The following is a 23,972-nucleotide window of genomic DNA, read 5'->3' as shown; positions in this document are numbered from 1 at the left end:
TGTGTGTGTGTGTGTGTGTGTGTGTGTTTGAGAATGTGTATGTGTATGTGTGTGTTTGAGGATGTGTGCATTATGGGAGTGTTATGAGCTAACAGAGTGTGTGCTGTGGACTCCAGCCAAAGCAGACGAGAGCATTCCAGCAGCGGCAAGGCCTCCAGGAGGGCCGAGGCGTGAGATTCAACAGCTGCTTATGGTGGAGGAGCTTTTACTATATGTCACCCCACAGAGAGAGGGAGAGAGGGAGAGAGGGAGAGAGAGGGAGAGAGGGAGAAAGAGAGAGAGAGAGAGAGAGAGAGAGAGAGAGAGAGAGAGAGAGAGAGAGAGAGAGAGGGAAGGGTAGTGGGAGAAAGAGGGAGGGGGAGATGGGGCAAAAGAGAGGGTAAGAGAAAAGCATACACATGTGTGTGTGTGTGTGTGTGTGTGTGTGTGTGTGTGTGTGTGTGTGTGTGTGTGTGTGTGTGTGTGTGTGTGTGTGTGTGTGAGAGAGAGAGAGAGATATAGAGGGAGAAGTGGAAGAAGAAGTATGGGCAAAAGAAAGGAGGAAACTTTCTCTCTGGTCATACAACAACCATTTACGGGGTTTCCACGAGTTTGGAATGCAGCGGCGATTTTACGTGGCGGTGCCCTTACAAACCCAGTCTGCCAGCGAGATGCCTCCAGCCCCAGAACCAGAACCTGACCAGGAAGACCAGAGAGAGGATACGCTACACAGAGCGTGTCCAAAAAAAAAGGGCTCTATAACGACTTTCATACTTCTCACAAGTGCTTAGTGGACTGTTCGACTGAGTGCTCGAGTCTCGCTGCAGAAAATGGCAGATTGAACGTAATCGCTCTCTCTCTGGACTTGTTGAGCGGCAATTGTGCTACGGTCACCGGGGACTTTTAAATAATGATAACAATAACACGGATGATTAGGCTTGAGCGACATGACATTCCACTGTCACTGTAGATTGTGCTAAACGGTGTCGGCATTGAGACGGACTTGATTGCAAGTAGGGGAGCTCTGATTGCATCTCTGAACAAAGTTTCCCAGACTGGTGTAAAGTCTTGGGAAATGAGTCAGAATAGGACAAGTCGGAAGATGAATGTGATTGAGAGCATTAGCTTCAACACTCTATTCAGTTCTGTTCTCCTCCCCCTCTCTGTAAGAGAGACACTCGTGAAGTAACGCTAGACCCTGCATTCTTGTGTTGTGTTGTGCTCAGCTTTTAAACACATGAAGACCAGAGCCTCGAAGTGAGAGAGAGAGAGAGAGGCAGAGAAGCAGAGAGAGAGAGAGAGAGAGAGAGAGAGGCAGAGAGAGCGAGAGGCAAAGAGAGAGACAGGCAAGAGGCAGAGAGAGAGAGGCAGAGAAGCAGAGAGAGAGAGAGAGAAAGACAGTGAGAGAGAAAGACAGTGAGAGAGAAAGACAGTGAGAGAGAAAGACAGTGAGAGAGAAACAGTGAGAGACAGTGAGAGGGAGAGAGAGAGAAAGAAAGAAAGAGTGTGGGGGTATAAATTCAAGGCAAAATGCTTTGTGAACGGTAAAAAGTTAAATTCGGTGCAATACATCAATAAACAGCAAAAGCGCCTAACGAAGCCTCGCGAAACAGGTGAAAAGGTCAGTCAGAGTCGAGGTGACCACTTGACTCAAGCGCTCTGGCAAAAAGACGCAGGCAAACAAACTACCGCCGAACCAGAGGCCACCTCCACTCTGCTCCGCACACTTTCCTCCTCCGACTCTCCTCCACCCGAGCAACGGCCCCAGCCAGACGCACTCTCCACCTCCACCTCCTCCTCCACCTCCACCTCCGCTCCGCTCGGTCTGTAAATGGCGAGCACTGTACCGGGGCCGGGGAGGGGAGGCGTGCCGCACATGCCTCCGCGCTCAGACATGTGGTGCAAATTAGCGGAGGCCAAAGCAGGCGACGTAGAAGGGGCCAATTAAAGGCTCCCGACAGAGCCACTTCCCACACGGCTTAGCACAAGAAGCCTTTCATTTCATCCATCCATCCATCCATCCATCCATCCATCCATCCATCCTTCCTCCCTTCTGAGAAGACAAGCACCCACCTCCCTACAAACACACACACACACACACACACACACACACACACTCAGAAACACATGCTCACACACAGACCACACCAGGAGGCGCTAAGGAGAAGAATAATTGGCCAAGTATGAAAGCCGCATTTATGGTCCCAATCAGCAAAGGCTTGTTTTTGAAGAGGTCTTGAAGAGGCACAAAGGTTTTTTTTTTTTTTTTTTAAAGTAGCCCTCTTATTGATTGGTTTAGTTCACTTTTTTTGTGACAATGTCAATATCACCAACCTGTTGCAACCTCTGATTTGCTCTTAACAGATTGTGATTTGGCTTTTGATTTTGTCAAAGAGGCAGACCACTTGTGGAATGCAAACTGTGCCATGCCAGAGAAAATCTTTCAGTCCTCCAAAATAAAAATAACTTCTTTTTTGACTTTTTTGTTTTTTAAGAGAATGGATGTACTCCTGGTGAGATTATGCCATCTAAATATAATGTACAAAACAATGAAATATTAATCTTATTAAACTATTAAGCAAGAATTTAAGTCTCAATTCTCAGATACAACTACAGAGACTACTTATTTCTGCTGGTTATCGTCATGTACATTTTCTCATTATATTTTATATTATCTCACACCGAAACATTCTTTGCTAATGAACTCCAAGAGACTGTTGCTTGGTATCAATTTGCATATTTAAAGCACAGTGATGAATTTCAAGTCTGTGCACATCTCCATCTGACACATTACAAATCCTGATGATATAATAGTAATAAAATCAAAACTTCAATAGATGTGTTTTACTTCATGCAGACCTTAATCCATACCTTCCAGTGAATTTTGGATTAAAACAATGTTTATGTGAATTTAAAAAACATTCCCACATTGTTTCCGTTTATTATTTGAATGGAAACTCATCTTATGTGAAGAACATTTGACAGTTTCCTCAAGCAGACAAAAAAGTAAGAAGAACGTGATAGGGCATTCATTGGTCTAGCCTCTAGCCAAAGAGGTTTGCTTTTTTGTTTAATTTATATGATTTAAAAGATGCAAGACACTAAAGTCTGGTCTGAGAACACCACGTCATCGTTCCATATCTGAGCAACGGAGACCAAATCTGATGCAAGTGTGTGGAAACATGAGGAAAAATGTTACAAGGCAAGGGAGAAAACACTCGCTCAGCTCGTTAGTCACACATGAGAAAAATACTCTTGCTGTTGATATGAGGCTAAGAGACACACAACTCAAATTTACCAGCTAGTGGCAACTGACCAGAATCATTTCCAGATACAACGTCTACTGTCTCATACTGTACATGCTCCTTCCAATTTCTCCAACAACTTTCACAATATTATCTGAAAGATGTCTTAATGACTACATGCCTCGGTGAGCAGCGTGTCTATCTCAACTACAATCTAAAGCTTAATTAAGGTTCAATCTGAGAAACAATTGAAACTGACATGACCTGACCTGTTCGATGTTAACAAGGTATTTTCAGGTCTTGTGGCCAACAAAAAAGGTCAGACATTCTCCTGCAATTGCAAGTGAAAATGCCAGCAAGCTTATAGAGACAGATCAGTAAAGCTAACCCTTAAAACACAGTCAATAAGATCAGAATGTGGGCTAAATCAATATGCCTGGTAATTCGGTGTGATGACCTGAACAAAGCTGAACAAGTCCCAATGTGGGCTATTTCGGTCAACCTATTATGACATCGGCAACACAGTGCAGAGGCACGTTCAATACAGCAAAAAGTTTTTCATTTGTATTCCCAACAGACAGAAATGGTCCGAGGAGGTAACTCTAGGCAAACAAATATAAGAATAGAATAGAATAGAATATATACTTTTTTGATCCCGTGAGAGAAATTCGTTTCACTGCATTTAACCCAATTTAACCGAATTAGTGAACACACATAGCACACACAGAGTGAGGTGAATCACACACTAACCCAGAGCAGTGAGCTGCCTGCCCAACCAGGGGCGCTCGGGGAGCAGTGAGGCGTTAGGTGCCTTGCTCAAGGGCACTTCAACCGTGGTGGACTGGTCGGGGATTGAACCGGCAACCCTCCGGTTACAACCCTAACCAGTACACCACGGCTGCCCCCAAGGAATGAAGGACTGGGATTGGAGATAATAAAAAAAAATCAAACCCATTTGGAATGTCTACACAAAAACCATTCGAAACGCAAAAAAAAGTTTACAGAAAACGTATTTGCCCCAAACATTCACCTCGGCTTGGAACGGAGGTGTGTTCAAATTCCACAACCACCCCCTTCTCCTCGGGCCCTGGTCCTGCACAACATGGCTCCCTAGTCAGGCTCCATCCCCGTGAACAATCCCTCTCGGCCTGTTCCACTTTCGCCACAGTGCCCAGACCCCCCCTCCAATGTCCTGCAGTGATTCATTCAGCTGAAGGGGGTCGACTCGGCTTCAGCGCCTGACGGGCGAGCATGAACAGCGAGTTGCCTAAACGTACTGTACACAAAAGCGCCCTGCGGAGGCATTCAGTAACGGACCAAAACAGGCCCAGCTGTGTTGTGTGTGCCGTTCCCCAGTCTGGCATCCGTTAACCACGCATTAAATCACTGCATCGGAACTTTCTCTTATCGATCGATCTTGAACTCCCCAAGAAAGGACTTTTTTGCGATAAGACTGATGTGCAAGCAAAAGTTGCTTTCATTGATCCATGTCTCTCTCTCTCTCTCTTTCTCCCACTGCTGATGTGGGTGATGTACCTGGCTGGTGTGCAAGTCCTCACAAATCACTTGGGCAGACAGGACCATTGGGGGTTGGCTGAGTAATGGAGGCCCACACAAAGACAGAGAGACAGAGAGACAGAGAGACAGACAGATAGAAAGACAGACAGACTGTCTACTTGATCTGCCTGTCTACTCGTGAGTGTGTCACAAGGCAGATGTATACTGACAGACGCTCAGGCTTGTCTTGATGGAATAAGGCAACAATAATAAAAAAAAAAATTTAAAAATTCGAGAGCAAGAGAGAGAGACGAACACACAGACAGGTAGACTGAAAAAAATGAGTCAGGACCAGGGTCTTGAGCAGTCTGTAAAAGGCCCCTGCAGCCTTCAGGGCCAGTCTCCTCACACACACACACACACACCTCGACACACAGACACCCCCCCCCCCCCCGACACACATACACACACACACACACACACACACACACACACACAGAGACAGGCAGCAGACAGAGCGGCAGCCAGGCAGGCAGGCAGGAGTGTGCTAATCAAAGCTATACGTTCATCTGGCCTCAAGATGGAGGAACGCCATCCCTCCTTTCTGCCTCATCTGTGCCCACAGCTGGGGTTGCCCCCCCTCCCTCCCTCTCTCTCTCTCTCTATTATCTCGGTCTCTCTCCACCTTTCCTTCTTTCTCTTGCTTCCCCCCCTCCCTCATTCTCTTTCCATCCCTCCACCTCTGTCCTTTCTGTCTTCTTTTTTCTCTATCCATTTCTCTCTCTCTCTCCCCCTCTCTGAGATCCAGATAATGGCTTTTGCAGACCCCCTTCTTCTTCCTTCGCCCACTCTGCATTTTCTTCCCCCCCTCCAACCATCCCGAACCGCAAACGTGACGTATGGCGGCGCCAGCAGTGGAAGTCTCACCCACGGAGGCCGTGGCAGCGTAAAGACCTTCCATCGGCTCACTGAGCTGGACTGAACACGCACGCTTCTGTGCTTCTCGCTATCCTGTTTGATGAGTGCAAAATGACTGTGCAAAACTCTATTTAACTATCGAAGTCTAAATAACATACTCCGGGCGAGGTGGCACCCACCCCCACACCCACCCATCAACCCACACACCCACCCACACACACTAGTGCAATCAAAATGTAAAAATGTTGGAGACAGGCCCCAACAGCGCAATCCATATATTACCAATCCTCTTCCAGCCACACTCCACGTACTTTGCTCAAATGTACTGACTGGAATAAAGATAGATTTCTATTCAAATGGTAATGAGACCACACACGTCACAATATGATTTTACTTTTCCTTGTTGGCCTCTTCGCCGCTGGTGACAAGGCAAAGTGCCCCCTCAGCCTTGCCTTGGCACTGCAATCAGTATTAATTCATTTGCAAAATCAGATCAAGCCTGCGCCAGCGGGGTAATAATTTGACGGAAACAGTGGAGGAAAAAAAGTTATTCACTTGGCACTTTCACTAACTTTCAAATTCACCATGTCCTTCGTCACCACAGAAAAAACCTCACAGACAGAGAGAGAGAGAGAGAGAGAGAGAGAGAGAGAGAGAAATTCACTTCTTTTAAAAGCATAGATTCATTGTGGGATTAGGAGTGCTATTTCAGTTCATTAACCAAACTAATTAAATGAATAGGTCAAGGCACTGAAAGGTCTGACTGAAAAGTCAGAAAATAAGTCTCGTACAAAAACAACATATTCTGTCAAATCTATTATTCTGTCAAATTAATTCATTTCAATTTACACTTTCACTGGAGCTCACCAAGGTTGGCCAAAGGCTAACTTATGTCTTTTAACTTGTCCCCATTTGGCAGCATTGGTCAAATGTCCCACCCCCACCTCCCCCGGGTACATTTTACAGCACCCAGGTTACGTATGCCATGTACAGGCTCTCCCAAATACCATGCATCCCAAAAGGGACGGCCTGTCGGACGGAAATCAATTGGCTTGCCTTCCACCAATCAATTGCTGACAGTCCACAACCCAGTTTGCAGCGGGTTGATCGATACACGGCGAGCACATGCTAATCATGCTTTCTAATTAGCGGAGTGTTGTCGAGCTGAGGGGTTATCAATGGAGCAACGCTGACCTCTCGTCTGGACAGAGCTGCCGTTTCCTCATCCTTGGGACCTATCAAAGGCAGCTTTGATCGCAAAAATCACCGGTCAGTGGATGAGTGATACAAGCTTTAAACTTGGCTCATATTTAATTGGCAGTTATGGGCAACATGTATGCATGGCGCAAACAGTGGAGTGTTTCTGGGACTACAGATGACCGCTCCCCAATTCCCATTTCTCAAGGTTTGTAAGGTGGTCAACAAACAGCACATACAAGGTCAGAAATGGGGATCAATTTCAACTGGAGACTTACTTTCTGTACAACAGAAAGTGCTTCATTAGCCACCGAGTGGCATCTTCGCATTCATGCGGTGTCTGTACTGAGTGGACGAGCGGGCAATTTGCATAGGCATCCGAAAACCCCAAATGATCCGTCCTGGGGTGGAGTGGGTGGGATTGAGAAGCTCGAAGGAAAACAGCGGCTACAAGAGCAGCCTGTAGGGCAGGCTTCGCTGACGTCTGGAGTGGTGTTTAAATGGAGGCGATTACGGGGTCATTAACACAGGTGTCGAGTTTTGGGGCCCCGACTGTCCACACACATAAAACGTGGCCTCTCACGTCTCTTGGCCACATGGAAGGGGGGGGGGGGGGGAGGGGGGGGAATCCCTGCCCAAGCACGATCTCGACATGTTTCAAATGGTTGGCATTTAAAAAGAGAGAGAGTCAGAAAGAAGGAAGGACAGAAAGAAAGAAAGAAAAAACTGGCTGTGCTCGCACACTGGCTAGAGCTATTCCAGAACGTTCCCAAGAGAGAGCGTTTGAAGAGAATGTTTGGGCTAATTTTACTTGTGACTGGGAAATCACCCCTTGGGTTCAGACTGTCCTCGCGGAAAAAAGCAAAAGAACATTGGGGCTGTAATTCCTGGTTAGCAGCCTGTGGCACTGAGAGAACTGTCGTTCTCCTATGAGGGGAGGGGGAATGAAAGACCAGTCCCAAAAGGATGACCTATATTTCGGATTCCATGGGCTTAATTCTCGAAATATGGAACGTTTTAAGTTTTAGTATCTAAGTTTGCGTTTGGGGAGGCCATGCCTGATAATGTGGCCACTGGTGCACATGGGCAAAACACCCAGAAACGGAGAAGCTAATCATGCACTCAGGCTCTCCTCCGCTCCACATGCATTAGACCCAATCCATTCCATATTATCATTCCTGCTGCATTCCCAATCATCCAGTGGGAATCATGGATCCAAAACAACGTCAGCCCAAGACAGACATAATCAATTCCGAATGTGTCGCTCCTCCTTGCGCCAGGCGGCCCATTCCGTCCTCAGCAGAAGAAAAGCTCACTGATTAGTGCGCGCCACGCAGATGGCAGTATCAGCAGGGGCAATTTCCGAAATAGTACCAACCTGTTGAGCATTGCTCATCAGCGAGATGACTTCTGTTTCTCAAAACTGTAATCTAAACCACTTCTGAAAAGTCCCTCCACTTAAAATGTAAATGAATAGAGCAAAGCCACTCACATTAGTAAACAGACGACAGAGTATTACTCTGTTTGCTTAAGCATCTATACGCACTATGCAGTGTGCACTTGAACTGTCTGAAGTGGACAGCATACAGTGTAGGCATGAATCTATGCAAAGTGGTCAGCGGATTTACCCTTACAGTAAGAGATAGTGAGTTACTATGGATAACATGAATAAGTGATGAAACACTGTGTGTGTGTGTGTGTGTGTGTGTGTGTGTGTGTGTGTGTGTGTGTGTGTGTGTGTGTGTGTGTGTGTGTGTGTGTATGTGTGTGTGTGTTTGTATGTGTGTGTGCGTGTGCGTGTGTGTGTGCGCTGAGAGCACACTCAGAGCAAACACACTCCGTATGAGGAATGCATCCCGAGAGCCCCGTGGCTTTACACTTTGCACCAGATCAGCCTACACGCAGCACATCCGCACCGCTCTCCAGACAGTCCAGTCATCTGCTGCACACCTCTGTCACGAGCCTGGATTTTTGCACTCGCAAGCTAATGACCCTGGTGGCGATGGATGTAACAAGGTTGCATGCTAGCATCCGTCATTAACCGTAATGGGTAATGATGCATTTTAGACAGCGGAGACAAATTAGTGTTGACAAACAAACAAGGCCAGCGGCTATCTTGCTGTGGGCTGCCGCTGCCTTGGGGCGGACAGCTCCGTCGTCCACGACTGCGTTTCACAGGCGATGCGACACCGCGCGTGGCTTGAGACTGCCAGCCAAGATTATTCCTCACATCTGAGCAAAACAGGTTGTACACCACGATGCTGCTTTTTTCTTCTCCAGCTGGGGTCTCTGAGCACATCACAAAGCATCTGATCAAGAATGAAAGAGGTGTTTGAAGCTTCAACATCATGGGAAGGCGAGATAAAAAAAAAAACAAGCATCTCTGGAAAACCTCTGGTACACATACTACAAAGGCCTTTTTTATCGTGCACACTGTTCATCACGAATGCAAAGCATTTGAAAAATATGCACCCGGAGACGTACACGGATCAATGTATGGAATAGATTTCCATACAATCACCTGTTCTACATACATTACACACATGACTAACTGGCAGAGCAGCCCAGCAGTACTCTGACAGCCAATTTCACATACAGTACGTACTCATGGGAAAGGGCTCAGAGCGATTGTATTCACAAGCAGCCCTTATTCACCAGTCTCAACTCAAAGATATGGGCTGATATCAATGCTGGCTTTCTTGCCACGGGGTGTAACCAGATCCTGTATGGCAAATTATGACTGGGTGAAAATGAGTTACCCAACCCTGGCATGACGTGGAAAGTCAGGGACAAACTATTATACAAACACTTTGGCTCAAGATCTAATGCTAATCTAAGTTCAGTGTTCTTAAAATATATTTTTGGAGATTTTTTGTTTTTATAGCAACAGGACAGTGAAGAAATTGACAGGAAGCAAGTGTGAGAGAGAGACGGGGTGGGATCGGGAAATGACCCGGATTGGACTGGAAACCCGGGTCCCCGACATCACATGATCCCGAATACGGAATGGGCGCTGTGGCCCGTTTTGCCCTCCGTAAGTTCAGCGCAAGTTCAGACGCCACACCACGATCATCTTTTCCTTCATGACAATGTTTGCCTTTCATTCAATCTAGCCATGCATCTCCATACTTTTGGCACGCTGTGTCTCGCTTCCAAACCTCCATCGCTGTGCGCTAATGAAAGAGATGCTTATTGAGAAAGGGAACATATATGCTCCGGTCTAGTAGAACGTAAACCTTCCTAGAGGGCCCTTTTTAAAGGAAAGATCGTTTTCACTCCAACGATTTGGATGAGTGACATGTGTAATGTGGGATGCCGTCCAAAAGCACACCTGCACCTGTTGGGACTAGGCCTCGGCTTGCTGTGATTGGTCCAAAAACTTTTACTTGGTGGTCGGCCACGGTAAATAAAAGCGCTGGCCAAGAAGCGATGGGCATCAGATATTAAAAGAAACACTGTTCCCCATTTCTGTGCGCGTCGGCTTCTCCGACTGAGAGCCGTCTTTCACCTGCTACCCTGGCTGACCTGAACCTCGAGCCGAGCTACCTGCTCTTCCAAGAGGCAAAGGCGGGCTTGAGGTCTTGCGCGAACATTTTCCTTGGCTGGCCGAGGAGGCTTGATCTGACTGTAATGGCCACTGCAGCCAATCGGATTTGGTTGGTACAACTTTGCCCTGACCTCCGTGTCTCAGGTCAGTAAGACCGTAGGAGGTCTTCATGCTCTAGATCCGTAGGTGGAGAAAGAGGTCTTGGCAGAGAGCTTCTGAAGGCGTTTGGCATGACCGTTGTAAGGGCTGGAGGACCAGTTGTCCACTGACGGCCTTGGCTTCTACGAACTCGACCTCTGCAAACCATCTTGGCTCAACGCCACCCAGGTTCCTCATAGGTGGTTGCAGGCCTTGGCGTCCCTGAGCAACTGGTGGGGAAGAGGAGAGTAATGGATCCCTTCCTTGGCCTGCTGCTGGTGGTGGTCTCTTCACCCCCACACAGCAACCACAACTCCACCCCACCCCCACCCCCACCCCCCAAATCCACCATTGAGTCCCCCCCATCCCCCACCTCTGACTGCCAGGCCAATGACGTGCCTTACCTTTCCTCTGAAAGGAACCTGCTCTTAAACGTTCTCCCCCTCTCCTCTCCTCTCCTCTCCTCTTCTCTTCTCTCCCCGCAAATATTTTTCCACTCCACCGTCCAAACCATGAGGGCCTTTCTTTGGGGACATGCGGCATGATTTACGTCTCGTTTCCCTTTTACTGGAATATTTCATTGGGCCGGGACACTCTTTCTCTCTGTCTGTCTCTCTCTCTCGCTCTCTCTCTCGCTTTCTTTCTTTCTTACTTTCTTTCTCCTCACGCTCAGCTTTCACTGTTCTTGGCACCTGGAGAGGCCAAGCGCTTGCCGTGGCGTGCCGTGCCGAGGCCTCCGCTGTAGATCTAGACGTACAGAAGCAGCCTCGGCGTCGGGAGAGATTAACTACGCGCTATTACAGTCAAATAAATTCGGAGGCTCCGGGGTCGCGGACTGAGAAAGCGAGAAGATAAGGGGGTTGGAAGAGAGGGACTCTTCCGATTAAAAGACAATAAAACGAACATGTCGATGCAAACCTTTTCTCCTGCTGCCAGAGTCTGGAACGAATATATATGCATCCTCGCCTCGCCGTGCCAAGTTTGATAGAGGCGTCATATTCATATTACAGGGCAAAACAGCTGCTTGCCGAGGCGGCAGTTCTAGCAGGTATGCTTCCTCCAAGAACCGCAGGCAGCATAGTTTCCATACGCTGAACTGATAAGTGCACCGCAGGACATAGTGTGGTCTCTTACAGGCCAAGTGGCTTGTATTAGTGCCATGCAAAACCACACACACACACACACACACACACACACACACACACACACACACACACACACACACACACACACACACACAGAGAGAGAGATGGCAGAGTGCAAAAGACAGTGAAGGTGAAAAACGAATAATTCCTATAATTTACCAGGCATCACATTTGTCCACCAGACAGCAGATGGCAGGAAATTGTGAAGCTCTAATTTGAACACAATATTCTGAAGAACGAATTGATTATATATATATCGGTTGCAGATTTTTTTTTTCTGCTGGGTTACATGAAGTGGTGAATAATACAAGGATCAGGGGAAAAAAACTCAACTACTCATATCCTATTTGACATTTGGCATCAAGTTATCAGAGTAGTCATGGAAACCACATCTTTCTCTCTTGATACTCTGGCAAAGCCCCCAGGCAGTGACGAGATCTGCAGCGGTTCGTGAAAGCTTTTCCTGAGAGGGCCCTGGGCGAGTGGATCTCTCAGGGGGGAACCAGCAGAGGGCCCAATCGGGCCTGAAGGGGCCCGTTATTTTTGAAGAACTCCGCTGAGGAGGAACCAAATTAAAAACAGAGGGGGCCCTCTGAGATGTAGTTCAGGACCAATTTCCTTCCCCCCAAACCAAAATATGCCACGCGCGCCCACATGGGCTCTCCAATGAAAGGAGGAGAAATTAATGGCGGGGGAAATAAGACGGAGAAGAGGGGGAAGAAAATAAAAAACATCATCTAATGTATGCGCCGCCCGGCTTTTTGAGAGGGCACCATCTCACTGGTGGGTCTAGATGGTGATGAGCAGTGTTCCAGTGGATGGAGCTGGTAAGAACGCAGCCAGGGTAAGTGGAAGCAGCCACCTCACCACCTTTCCCCACCCCACCCCACACCCCCCCACAACTCCCCCGCTTCCCACAACGTCGACCGAGCTGGCGTGGGATGCTGGAGAAGCATCTGCCCGCTGCTTCACGGATGGACGACCGTGGCGATTTACTGGATGCCTGTGTCTGACGCTCTCTCCTCTCTATGCAGCACCCCTCACCCTCCGACACACACACACACACACACACACACACACACACACACACACACACACACACACACACACACACACACACTTTCACTCCCCCCCCCCCCAGACCACCTCCAGCCCCAAACCTCAGGCAAGAGGGTCTTTTCATGTATCAGCCGCAATGTAAATACATTTTTTGTCCATCAAAGACACATTTTCCAACCACCGTCCAGTGGGCTTTTCGGGGGTGGGGGGGTTGATGAGGGTAGGGAGGGGGCCAAGTCTCATTCCACTTCCCGCAGCGGGAACATCTGGCTCTGTTTAGCGCCCCACTCTGCTGGGCGAGCTGGGTGCGGGGGGGGGGGGGTCAAAGATCAGGAGCAAAAGTGAAGGTGTGTTCACGGCTGTACACGCGGAGGTAAACATACCTGAAGGAGGGGTGACAATAGTGCCAGACCCCCTCCTTGCCCCACTCCCACCCCCAACACACAAACAAACACACACAAATACAGTAAACAGACAGATTGGCACAAACACACACAAACTAACACACAAACAAATAAACAAACAAATAGACAAAACACACACAAACAGCACACCTCAGAGAGAGAGGGCCGCGCTGTGAAAGGCCTGATGGCTAAACGGCACGCTCTTGGGAGGGTGGTCAAGTAAGGAACCTGCCGCGTGACCACAAATCACCTTTAGCTGTCAATAGCAAGATTTCAGCCTTGGGAGGAGAAGGTGGAGCAAGCGCAGCAGTCCCAATTACCCAGGGATGATTATGGTGTGTGGACAGTTGACAATGACCTGCCCCCAACAGTGGGGAGATAGAGCGGCAGCGGCAGCGGCGGCCATTTCTATCAGGGACAGCCAGAGACAGTGGACCATTCTTGGATGGCTGGCCGCAATTGAACGGATGACCAGTGAGCCGTGCAGGCCAAGCGGGAGATAAAAGAGCGGGGGACGGAAGGGAAACTGGAGACGGACGATAGCGAGGTTGTGTCGGCGTAATAGAAAGTCCACGGGAGGAAATCAAACTGAGAAGATAAGAATTACAGACAGAGAAAGCGCGAGAGAGAGAGAGAGGGAGAGGGAGAGAGAGGGAGAGAGAGAAGAGGAGGAGAAATTATGAGAGGCGGTGAAAGAGTGAGATGGGCAAATTGAGGAAACGAGGGAGAGGTTCTCTAGGAGCAAAGAAGCCCACTGAAAGAATCAAGTCAGAAGAAAAATAAGGGAGGAGGAGGAGAAAGAGGAGAAGGAGGAGATGGGGAAGGTAGGAAGGAGAGAAACAAGGAGCGAGGGAAGGGAAGGGAAGGAAGGAGGGAGGGAGGAAGGGAGTAAGAGAGAAAAAGAGAGAGAGAGGAAAACAGAGAGTAGCGGCGTAGACAATGAGGCCCATTGATGAAGGGAGATGGAGCGGACTACCTCTGAGAGGGAGGCTCACAGACCTGCATTGATAACGGTCTGGGCTCCAAACGCAGAGCGGGGAGGGCTGGGGGGGGGGGGGTCAGGAGGGGCCAGCAAGGCAAGGCAAGGCAAGGCAGGGACGGACAGCCACTGGGCTGCTCAACATCCGATAGGAGAAAGAGGGTGACCAAATAGGCTGAGGTGGCTGAACTGCTGCTTGGCTGTGTCTGCTGTGCCTTTCGGTTTAACCCTTGACCTCTCTCTCTCTCTCTGGTGCATGTGCATACACAGAGTCTTTCTCTCTCTCGTTCTCTGTAAAGATATGCGAACCACAGACACAAAAATGTCTGCACCACTGCCAACACGCGTACACACTCTCTTTCTCTGTCCCATTCTGTAAAGACATGCGAATCAATGACAAAAAAATGTCTGCACCACTGCCAACCTTCTCTCTCTCTCGCATACAGGATCACCTTACAACCAAATCTACACCACTGTTGATCCATGTCCTCACACAAACACACACCTGCCACATCATCAAAAAGAAACTTTACCTAGTACATATCCCTACTATCTCTTGTTCCCCCATCTCTGTCACACACACACCGTATCTTGTGCATTTGTGAGTGAGTGACAGAAGAGCACACAACAACTCACAAGAAAGACGAAAGAGGAAAAAGATGAAAGCCTGCACCAGTACCTACAGTACCAACATCACTCATGGAAACAAACAAACACACGCGCACACACACACACACACACACACACACACACACACACACACACACACACACACACACACACACACACACACACACACACACACACACACACACACACACACACACACACACACACACACACACACACACACACACACACACACACACACACACCCCATCAAAAAGCATAGCTTCAAACTCTGACTTCTCAGTCTCTCACACACACACACACACACACACACACACACACACACACACACACACACACACACACACTGTACACACAAATATCACACACACACAAATACAGAATCAGCAAAAAAAGAGGACAGTGCCAGCTCTCCATCTACAGTATACTGATGGACAACCAGAAAACAGGTGCATCATCCAAGAGCAACCAAACATTCCCAGATCTGTAGATCTCGGAGAGGACAGGTCCTCCCACAACACTCCTGCACCACCTATGGGTCAGACCAGACGCATCGCTCTCTTACTCAGGCATGGCAAATCACCAGAGGAAACCATTTGAATGTGGCCCGTGTCCACAGTTCCGGTGACATCCGCAGAAATGCAGAGAATGTTGTTCAACCATGAAGAGGAATTTGTTCAACCGTGAATTTAGCTTTTCTGTTTTCTTTGAGGGTACACTGATATTTCTCATCCATGTTAACATTAGCACATTTTTTTTCACACAGAAAGAGTAAACACTCTCAAGATCCATGTTTTCAAAACAGCAATCATGACGTACCATTTCAAAACATATCCTTTAACTCTCAAATTTTAATTGTCTGTATAATATAAACAAACATCAAACAAATTAACTGAGTTATTACTCAATGATCAACGGCCACATTGTTCATATAGAATCATCCTTCAAAGTCAGTTGTTGTAAAATAAAAGGTTTTTTTTTGTCTCCATAAACAAACGTGGCAAATCTACATTCCACCTCGTTTCCGGAGCACTGTCGCTACAAGTAAAAGGTGTTCCCTCATAAAAAAAAACAACAGCACTTTATGGAGTCGTGACAGGAAAGCAACACCAGAGTGCGAGAGAAGTATGGGGGGGGGGGGGGGGGGTAAGGAGAGAGGGATAGAGAGAGAAAGAGAAAGAGAGAAAGAGAGAGGGAAAGAGAAAAAAGAAAGAATGAGAGAATGAAAGAAAAATAAACATTTCATTTCAGGAAGCCTCAGTGTATTGGGGGAGGGTGGGGGGGGGGTGTAATTGGGTGGGTGGGTGGGCAGGGTAGGTGGGGGGCTGTGGGGGAGTGTAGGGAGGGGGAGGGGGGGACAGAGGGTTGGTAGCTTCTGAGCGCCAAAGGGAAAGAGTGCCCCCTACCTGTCTGTAGGTGGAGATGATGACCTCACGCAGGTGGTAGTGCATGGGCGTCATGGTCTCGCTGACCGCGTCCAGCGCCATGTCCACCTCCCGCTTCATACGGTGCCCGTCGGGCAGCAGCCTCACCAACTGCATCACCACCTGGCACGCCGAGAGAGAGAGAGAGAAGGAGAGAGAGAGAGAGAGAGAGAGAGAGAGAGAGAGAGAGAGAGAGAGAGATACCAACAGGTGAAAAACTGATGTCAGAGCCATGCATATAATAAATGTTTTAGGATGTAGTCATCACCAACATTGTAATTAAATCCGTGCATATAAATCTCACAAATTAAACAGCTGAACAACAGGTGTACACACAGTCACTCTCACACACACACACACACACACACACACACACACACACACACGTCTGCCCGATCAAGGCCTTCAGTGCAGTCCAAAATATGTATTTCACACTGGCATCATCCTGTCCAGATGATAACGTTCCAAGACAAGAGCAGCTGCAGCCTCCTTGGCGGAGCCTGGACTGCACTCCACTGGCACGAAGTGACCAGCGCCACTGCTCAGTTGAAGGGGAGTGGGGGGGGAAGTGTGTGTGTGTGTGTGTGTGTGTGTGTGTGTGTGTGAGTGAAAGAGAGAGTGTAAGAGAGTGAGAGAGAGAGACAGAGAAAGAGAGAGAGAAAGAGAGAAAGGAAGCATGTGTGTATGTGTGTGTGTGTGTGTGTGTGTGTGTGTGTGTGAAAGTAAGTATGTGTGTGTGTGTGTGTGTGTGTGTGTGTGTGTGTGTGAAAGTAAGTACGTGTGTGTGTGTGTGTTGCATACAAACAAACAAACAAGCCAGCAGCTCGGCTGAGCGTCTCCCACACGGACAGACCTTTGCTGTATGCATTGATCTGATTTCTCTGTGTGTGTTTGCCAAAACATCTCCCTTCCACCTGGGAGAACAGACGCCAGATGGCTGTGCCACCGCAGGGCCGATGCTGCTCTGGACTCACATGGGTTGAGTTGAGAGAGTGTGTGTGTGTGTGTCTGTGTTTATGTATGTATATGGTGTGTGTGTGTGTGTGTGTGTGTGTGTACAGTGGGGGGGGGGGAGGTATGAGCTCCTCTCAGTGTCTGGGGATTTGAAGCTCTGAACTCAAATGTGTGATATGGCACAGGAGTTGTGTGTGTAGTGTGTGTGTGTGTGTGTGCACGCACACATTTATGCATAGCTCCTCTCAGTGTCTGGAGAATTGGAGCTCTGGATTCAAATGTGTGATGTGGCCCAGAGGTGTTGTGCTGTGTGTGTGTGCACTGTGTGTGTGTGTATGTGTGTGTGTGTGTCTGTGTGTGTGTGTGTGTGTGTGTGTGTGTGTGTGTGTATGTGTGTGTGTGCACTTGGAAATTAGCACCAGCCACCAGCCAAATGCTGGTAAAATGTGAGAGTGGCTGGTAGATTTCAGACACAAAGTCATATTTTAACATTGAGTGGCTGGTTCATTTGACCAGAAATCTGCTATTGGCTGATAGATTTTCACATTTTCAAATTTTAATTTCCACCCCTGGTGTGCAGTGTGTGTGTGTGTGTGTGTGTGTGTGTGTGTGTGTGCTCCTGGGGAACAGAGGCGTGTGCCAGGGCTGGTGGCTGCCTACTCCAGCGCTGCTGGGAATATCGGCGGTGGCGTGCGGCCACCGGGCACCACTGCCAGGTCACGCTCGGTGCCAGGGCCTGGCTTTGGCATGGGGCGCCGCGCTGCACTGCACTGCCACACCGCTGGCACCGTTTAGACCACGCGACAACCGGGCAAAGTGGCCATCCGGATGAAATGCATCTGACACATGGAGACAGGATCAGAATCCCACACACAGGCATGCACACACACACACACAGGCACACACACACACAGGCACACACACAGGCACACACACATTTGCACGCGCGCACACACACACAGGCGCGCACACATAGACTCACAAAATCAAATCTTTTCCACACCTACATGTGGAAAACGTAAACACAAAAGCGTCGCCTTTGCACCAGAGTACTCAGTGACAGGTGTGGACAAAGTGAGAGTCGGACGTGAGTAGTGCACTAAGTAGGGCACATACATGGACACGCACGGACACGGACAAGCACACACACACACACACACACACACACCAGAATACTCAATGACAGGTGTACGGTATAAATCGGACACGAGCGAGCCAATCTGTGTGCGTGTGTGCGCACAAGAACAAGCACACACACACACCAAAAGCGTGATGTGGTCTGAGGTAGGGGGATTAGTGTGGCGCCTGTGACCAGGCGGCTGGGCTCGTGTTGCAGTCAGACCCCCTGTGCGGACCAGCGCCGTGTGGCTAAACCTGAGGAGTAGCCCGTTAGCCGCTAGCAGGACACTCCGGGGGCTCGTTCGTGATGAGGCACCAGGGCCAGTGGGAGCACTTACAAACCACAACAGAGTTGGGACCCCCCCCCCATGTTTGCTAAGCTTAAGGGCTGGGACGCACCAAACACGGCACACACACACGCGAACACACACACACGCACGCACGCACGCAGGCACGCACGCACGCCTTCCCCGCTGCTTCCGTAGGGACCGCCCTGTGGGCACAGCCAGTTACCCCATTGTGTCCCTCGCCAGCCTACTTTTGTCCTGCCCTCACTGAAGGGAAAAAAAAAAAAAAAAAAACAGTCTCCTTGACAACAGAGTCTCTGCAGCTACGGTACTCTGTCAGAGATGGATCACTCCAAAGGGATGGGGAGAGAGGAGAGAAGTGTGTGTGGGGGGGGGGGGGGGGGAGGAGAAAGGGGGGAGACAGATGAGGTATTCTTTGCACTCTCTCACAGGGAATGGAGAGAGGGGATGGGTGAGGGGGGTGTTGACGTCATTCCCAAGTGGGCCCAGCAGGGGCACAATAGCCTGAGATTTACAGCCCGTGGCCCTGGGCCACGTACCCAAGAGCCTCCAGAAGGGAGGGACACAGGAACAGGTGACCCGGCTGAACAGAGGACAAAGGAGAGGAGGTAAGGAACGAGATCGGGGAGACGGAGAGAGAGAGAGACAGGCTGGACGTCAGAGTCAGAGTCAGAGAGAGAAAAAGAGGAGAGAGAGAGCGACAGAGGGTGAGCGAGAGTGAGAGAGAAAGAGAAAGAGAAAGAGAGAGAGAGAAAGAGAGAGCATGAAAAGAAAAGGAAAGGGGAAAAATATGAAAACCAATAAAAAAAAACACTTTAAATCTTGCTTTATATATATATATATATATATATATATAAAAAAAGCAAGACAAAAAAGATTAAGAAAAATATAGCCACAAGCGGCAATTAACGAGAGTCAAGCAGCATGGCAGCAATTGCAACCACGTCATTGGTGGTTCTGGTAGGCGTACATGACTTGGATGATTTAGTTGAGGAATTAATATGTTTTGTTCTAACACATGCAGTTGCTGAGATGTCAGCTAAAATAGTGCTTATTGCAGGGCCACCCTTGTGGCCAATCTGTAACATTTTGTAGCTTGTAAGTGCCATGATGAATGAGAAATGAGAATTGGCCGCTGATATTTGACTGCCATTTGTAAGTAAAAATATGTCCGGGTGTCAGTTTTTAAAGAGGGTGGCATTAAAGATATTTCTGGCTAAAGTAGCTAAATTATATTTTAATCTCACATTCAGTTTCTCAAAAATGGTGTTAAAATGTGCCATACAAAATGGATTGCGCTATATTGGAGGGGTTTCTAAGGAATTAGATGTGTGTGTGTGTGTATGTGTGTGTGCGTGTGTGCGAGAGAGCGAGAGAGAGAGCAAGAGAGAGAGAGAGAGAGAGAGAGAGAGAGACTGTGTGTCCTGTGGAACAGAGGAGTCTGGCTCCAGCCAACGTGAAAAATATCTTGAAAATAGTTCCTTGTGGATCCACACACAAAAGCCAAAGCATACTGTACATGCGCTTACTGTAATGAACCCTATAGACCATAATGGGTAATTTACATTCACATTACATACTGATTGGACCCCTGAAGATAATCTCCATCAACAAAAAGTTGGATGAAAAAAAAAACTAAAGTACTGTAGACACAGTGTTTGCAAAAGCCTGTCTGGTCATTCCAATTAAGCATCTTCAGCGGCAGACAATACAACACAATGAAATCCTCTGCAGCGCTGCTTCGACTGCCCCTGCATCTGCTGCCGCTAGACACATAGTGTATCCCCAAGGGCTTTCCTTCACTCTCCACCACCAACTCTCTCTGTGTCCACACAGCCATACACAGAATAAACAACACTCAATATGTTTTGTACTTTTTCAACTCAAGGCTCTCAGCAGATGGCAGATGTTCAAGTCTGTATGTGTGTGTGTGTGTGTGTGTGTGTGTGTGTGTGTGTGTGTGTGTGTGTGTGTGTGTGTGTGTGTCTCGGACACGGTATGGTTGGGCTTATAATCACTCCTACATAAATATTCTATCAAATATACCGTATTTTCCGGACTATAAGTCGCACTTTTTTTCATAGTTTGGCTGGCCCTGCGACTTATAGTCAGGTGCGACTTATATATGAAATTTAACATGTTTTTGAATAATTCCAAAATGAAAGAGGAGTAAACATTACAGTCTACAGCTGTCTACAGCTACAGATGGATGGCCATTCACACCTTCTCATCATTAATATTACAATTTTGGCCTCTGTGTCTAGCTACAGCCTCTGTCTGTTCTTGGTCTTGGATTTTGTGAATACGTTTCTGAATAAATGCGACTTATAGTCAGGTGCGACTTATATATGGCATTTTCCTCTTCATGAGGCATTTTTTGACTGGTGCGACTTATACTCCGGTGCGACTTATACTCCGGAAAATACGGTAACGCAAAGCAGCTCAACCGTGCCGATCGAGTTTGAGTTTGTGAGTAAGTGTGTGTGAGCGAGTGTGTGTGAGCGAGTGTGTGAGTGTGAGTGTAACTTACCTCAAACTCCCCCTTTGTGTACTTGGCGTCAGGGACGCTCACAATCTCATCATCCGCAAATTCTGGGAAGCCCTGGATGGGACATGGAACATAAACGGAATCCGCATTTGAATGACATGAGCTGAACGAGTTCATTTGTGTTCAACTTTTTACTTTGAAGCTGTTTGGTGAACGCGCAGGCGAGCGAAAGTGTGTTTATGTGTGTGTGTGTGTGTGAGTGAGTGAGTGTGTGTGAGTGAGAGAGTGTGTGAGTTCATGAGTGTGTTTTGTGGCAGCCTGCCTACATTGAAGTGCCAGAGCGTGAGCACGGCGGTGACCATGGCCGTGGTGGTCCGGCCTTTCCCGTTGGAGCAGTTGAAGACGAACGCCGAGCGCGGGTCCTCCGCTAGGCTGCTCTTCATGGCCTCAAGAAGCTGGTCAAAATCCTGGCACACACACACACACACACACACACACACACACACACACACACAAACAAACACACCAAGTTAAACAGTGAAGCACCAAACTCATTTGTCATCATATGTTAAGCCCCCTCGCTTCCTCGCTCATTCACATACACACACTCACAACCATGAAAACATTATGCAGAATAGGCTCCAAGTCAATCCGTTTAATCCATAACAACAACAGAGACATAGCCCCACAGGAAAAAAGTAGAAACACACAGGAATTTCCAAAAATATATATTTACACAACACACTGACTCAATCGTCTTCCACGGAGGATACAAACATAAGCACATTAAATATTCCACTGTGTGGAATTCAAATGTCCCACTTTCTGTCCCAAATGTCGGAGTCCCGCAACGCTCGCTGTGGCAGACAAGCACCTCAATGTGCAATTCTACTGCTGTTTTCTCTCCTCTGAGGCAACCAACAACCTCATTTCATGACATGCTTTTAACACATTCTACTGCTGCACCATACTATTCAAACAATTAAGACAGTTTTAACACCGTTAACGTGCTACAACAACTCCAGTTACGCCAGGGAAGAGAATTAGCTGTGTCATTCTAAATAGAGTATCAATTATGGTAATGAGGAGGAGGCGGGGGGGTGGAGAGCTATAAATGCTACTGTTGTTATGAAGACATAGGAGCCGCCACGCAAATTAAAAGCCCTTGCCACATCACCAACCCCAGTCTCCTGCAGGCAGACTAGCCCTTGTTGTAGCACATCTTGCCACTAGAGGGAGCACACAGACCAATGTTCGCTCCCTTTGCTATCCCCATGAGGGAACCCATTCCCTGCTGGATTCTTGTTGTGTTCAGGTGCAAATATCTGTGCTAATTCCAGGAAGAGTTGAAATGTAGTCAATTGGTTCACACAAAAAGCTTTCAAAAAGTGCCCATTTACAATGAACAGAAGACAGGCTGGGGTGAGGGCACTGCCTCCCTAATTGGCTGGTGCCCTCTGCTTTGCCTGCAGTGCAGTGGAGGTATCCTGAGGAGCGCTATGAGGAATTTGAATCAGGCTGTTAGTGAGCACACAGCGAGTGGGTGCGGAGGGGAGGCCGTGGGGGAGAGGGGAGATGGGGACTATAACATATGTCTGAGTAGGCATCAAAAGAGCAGACTATCTATTTTGGTCAAGGGCACAAATGGATGTGTGTGTGTGTGTGCGCGCGCATCTCCAACACTAACTGTGCTTTTGTGTGTGTGTGTGTGTGTGTGTGTGTGCGAGAGAGTGAGAGAAAGAGCGAGAGAGCGAGAGAGCGAGAGAGAGACTGTGTGTCCTGTGGAACAGAGGAGTCTGGCTCCAGCCAACGTGAAATTGCATCGGGAGCTATTACTGCCGTCCTTGTTGAAAATGTATGAACGGCAAAATGTATGAATATGTTACGCATGCGTGTGTGTGTGTGTGTGTGTGTGTGTGCACACGTATATGTGTGTGTGTGTGTGTGTGTGTGTGTTTCCATGTGTGCATAATCACTCAGCAGCCCTCGTTTACTTAACAAACGTATAACACAGGCAAAGCAGAGTGGAATGGAATGAATAGGGTAGGTTTTTGGTCATCTCTATGCAAATCTTGCCATTTGTTAATCTGAACATGAGCGGTGGCTTCACTCAAAAGTCCCAACTTGTGTAGACTTTTCAGTTGGCCAGGTCTTACAGCACACAGCATAGTGAGTCAGCAGAGGACTGGAAAGTTGGAGAGTTATAGAATATATTCATGGAATACAAAATGTCTCTTACACATTAGCAGCCTACTGTGTGAGTGTGTGTGTGTGTGAGAGTGTTTTTATGTGCTTATATGTGTGTGTGTGTGTGTGTGTGTGTGTGTGTGTGTGTGTCTCCCCTCACCTCCCGCTCGGGCACCTAACAGTGCAGGGTAATACAACATTTCTCTGGCAAATTTGTGTGTGTGTGTGTGTGTGTCTGTGTCTGTGTCTGTGTCTCTGTCTACGTCTACGTCTGCGTAATGTATGCTTGTGTGTCTCTGTGTGTGTGTGTGTGTGTGTGTGTGTGTGTGTGTGTGTGTGTGTGTGTGTGTGTCTCCTCACCTCCTCCCGTGGGGCGCAGCAGTCGTGCAGTGGCACGCGGCGGTACTGCAGGCCCTGGTGCGCGGCCTTGTGCTGGTTGAAGACCTCCTGCGGCGTCAGGCAGCTCTTGAACATCTTCATCTGCTTCTCCTGCTCCATGGTCACCTCCAGCCACTTCTGCGCCGCCAGCACCTCCTCCCTCAGCGCCGTCTCCTGTTGCTGTGTGTGTGAGTGTGTGTGTGTGAGAGAGAGAGTGTGTGTGAGTGTGTAAGTGTGTGAGTGTGTATGAGAGAGTGTGTGAGAGTGTGTGTGTGAGAGAGAGAGTGTGCGTGAGTGTGTAAGTGTGTGAGTGAGAGTGAGAGTGAGAGTGAGTGTGTATGAGAGAGTGTGTGAGTGTGTGTGTGTGTGGGGGGGG

At 48.3% G+C, this 23,972-nt stretch overlaps 1 protein-coding gene across 1 annotated transcript in view; it reads right to left on the bottom strand.

Annotated features, from left to right (window-relative positions):
* Window positions 1-23,972, bottom strand: part of pald1a (phosphatase domain containing paladin 1a) — a 57,261-nt gene that overhangs the window by 20,441 nt on the left and 12,848 nt on the right. The window contains 4 exon segments of the mRNA XM_062526958.1: window positions 16,145-16,285; window positions 21,074-21,145; window positions 21,358-21,498; window positions 23,579-23,776. Of these exon segments, the coding sequence (XP_062382942.1) occupies window positions 16,145-16,285; window positions 21,074-21,145; window positions 21,358-21,498; window positions 23,579-23,776 (552 nt within the window).

The sequence above is a fragment of the Sardina pilchardus genome, chromosome 22, assembly GCF_963854185.1.
Source record: "Sardina pilchardus chromosome 22, fSarPil1.1, whole genome shotgun sequence".
Classification (NCBI taxonomy): Eukaryota; Metazoa; Chordata; class Actinopteri; order Clupeiformes; family Clupeidae; genus Sardina; species Sardina pilchardus.
This window is presented reverse-complemented; position numbering and strand designations above follow the sequence as displayed.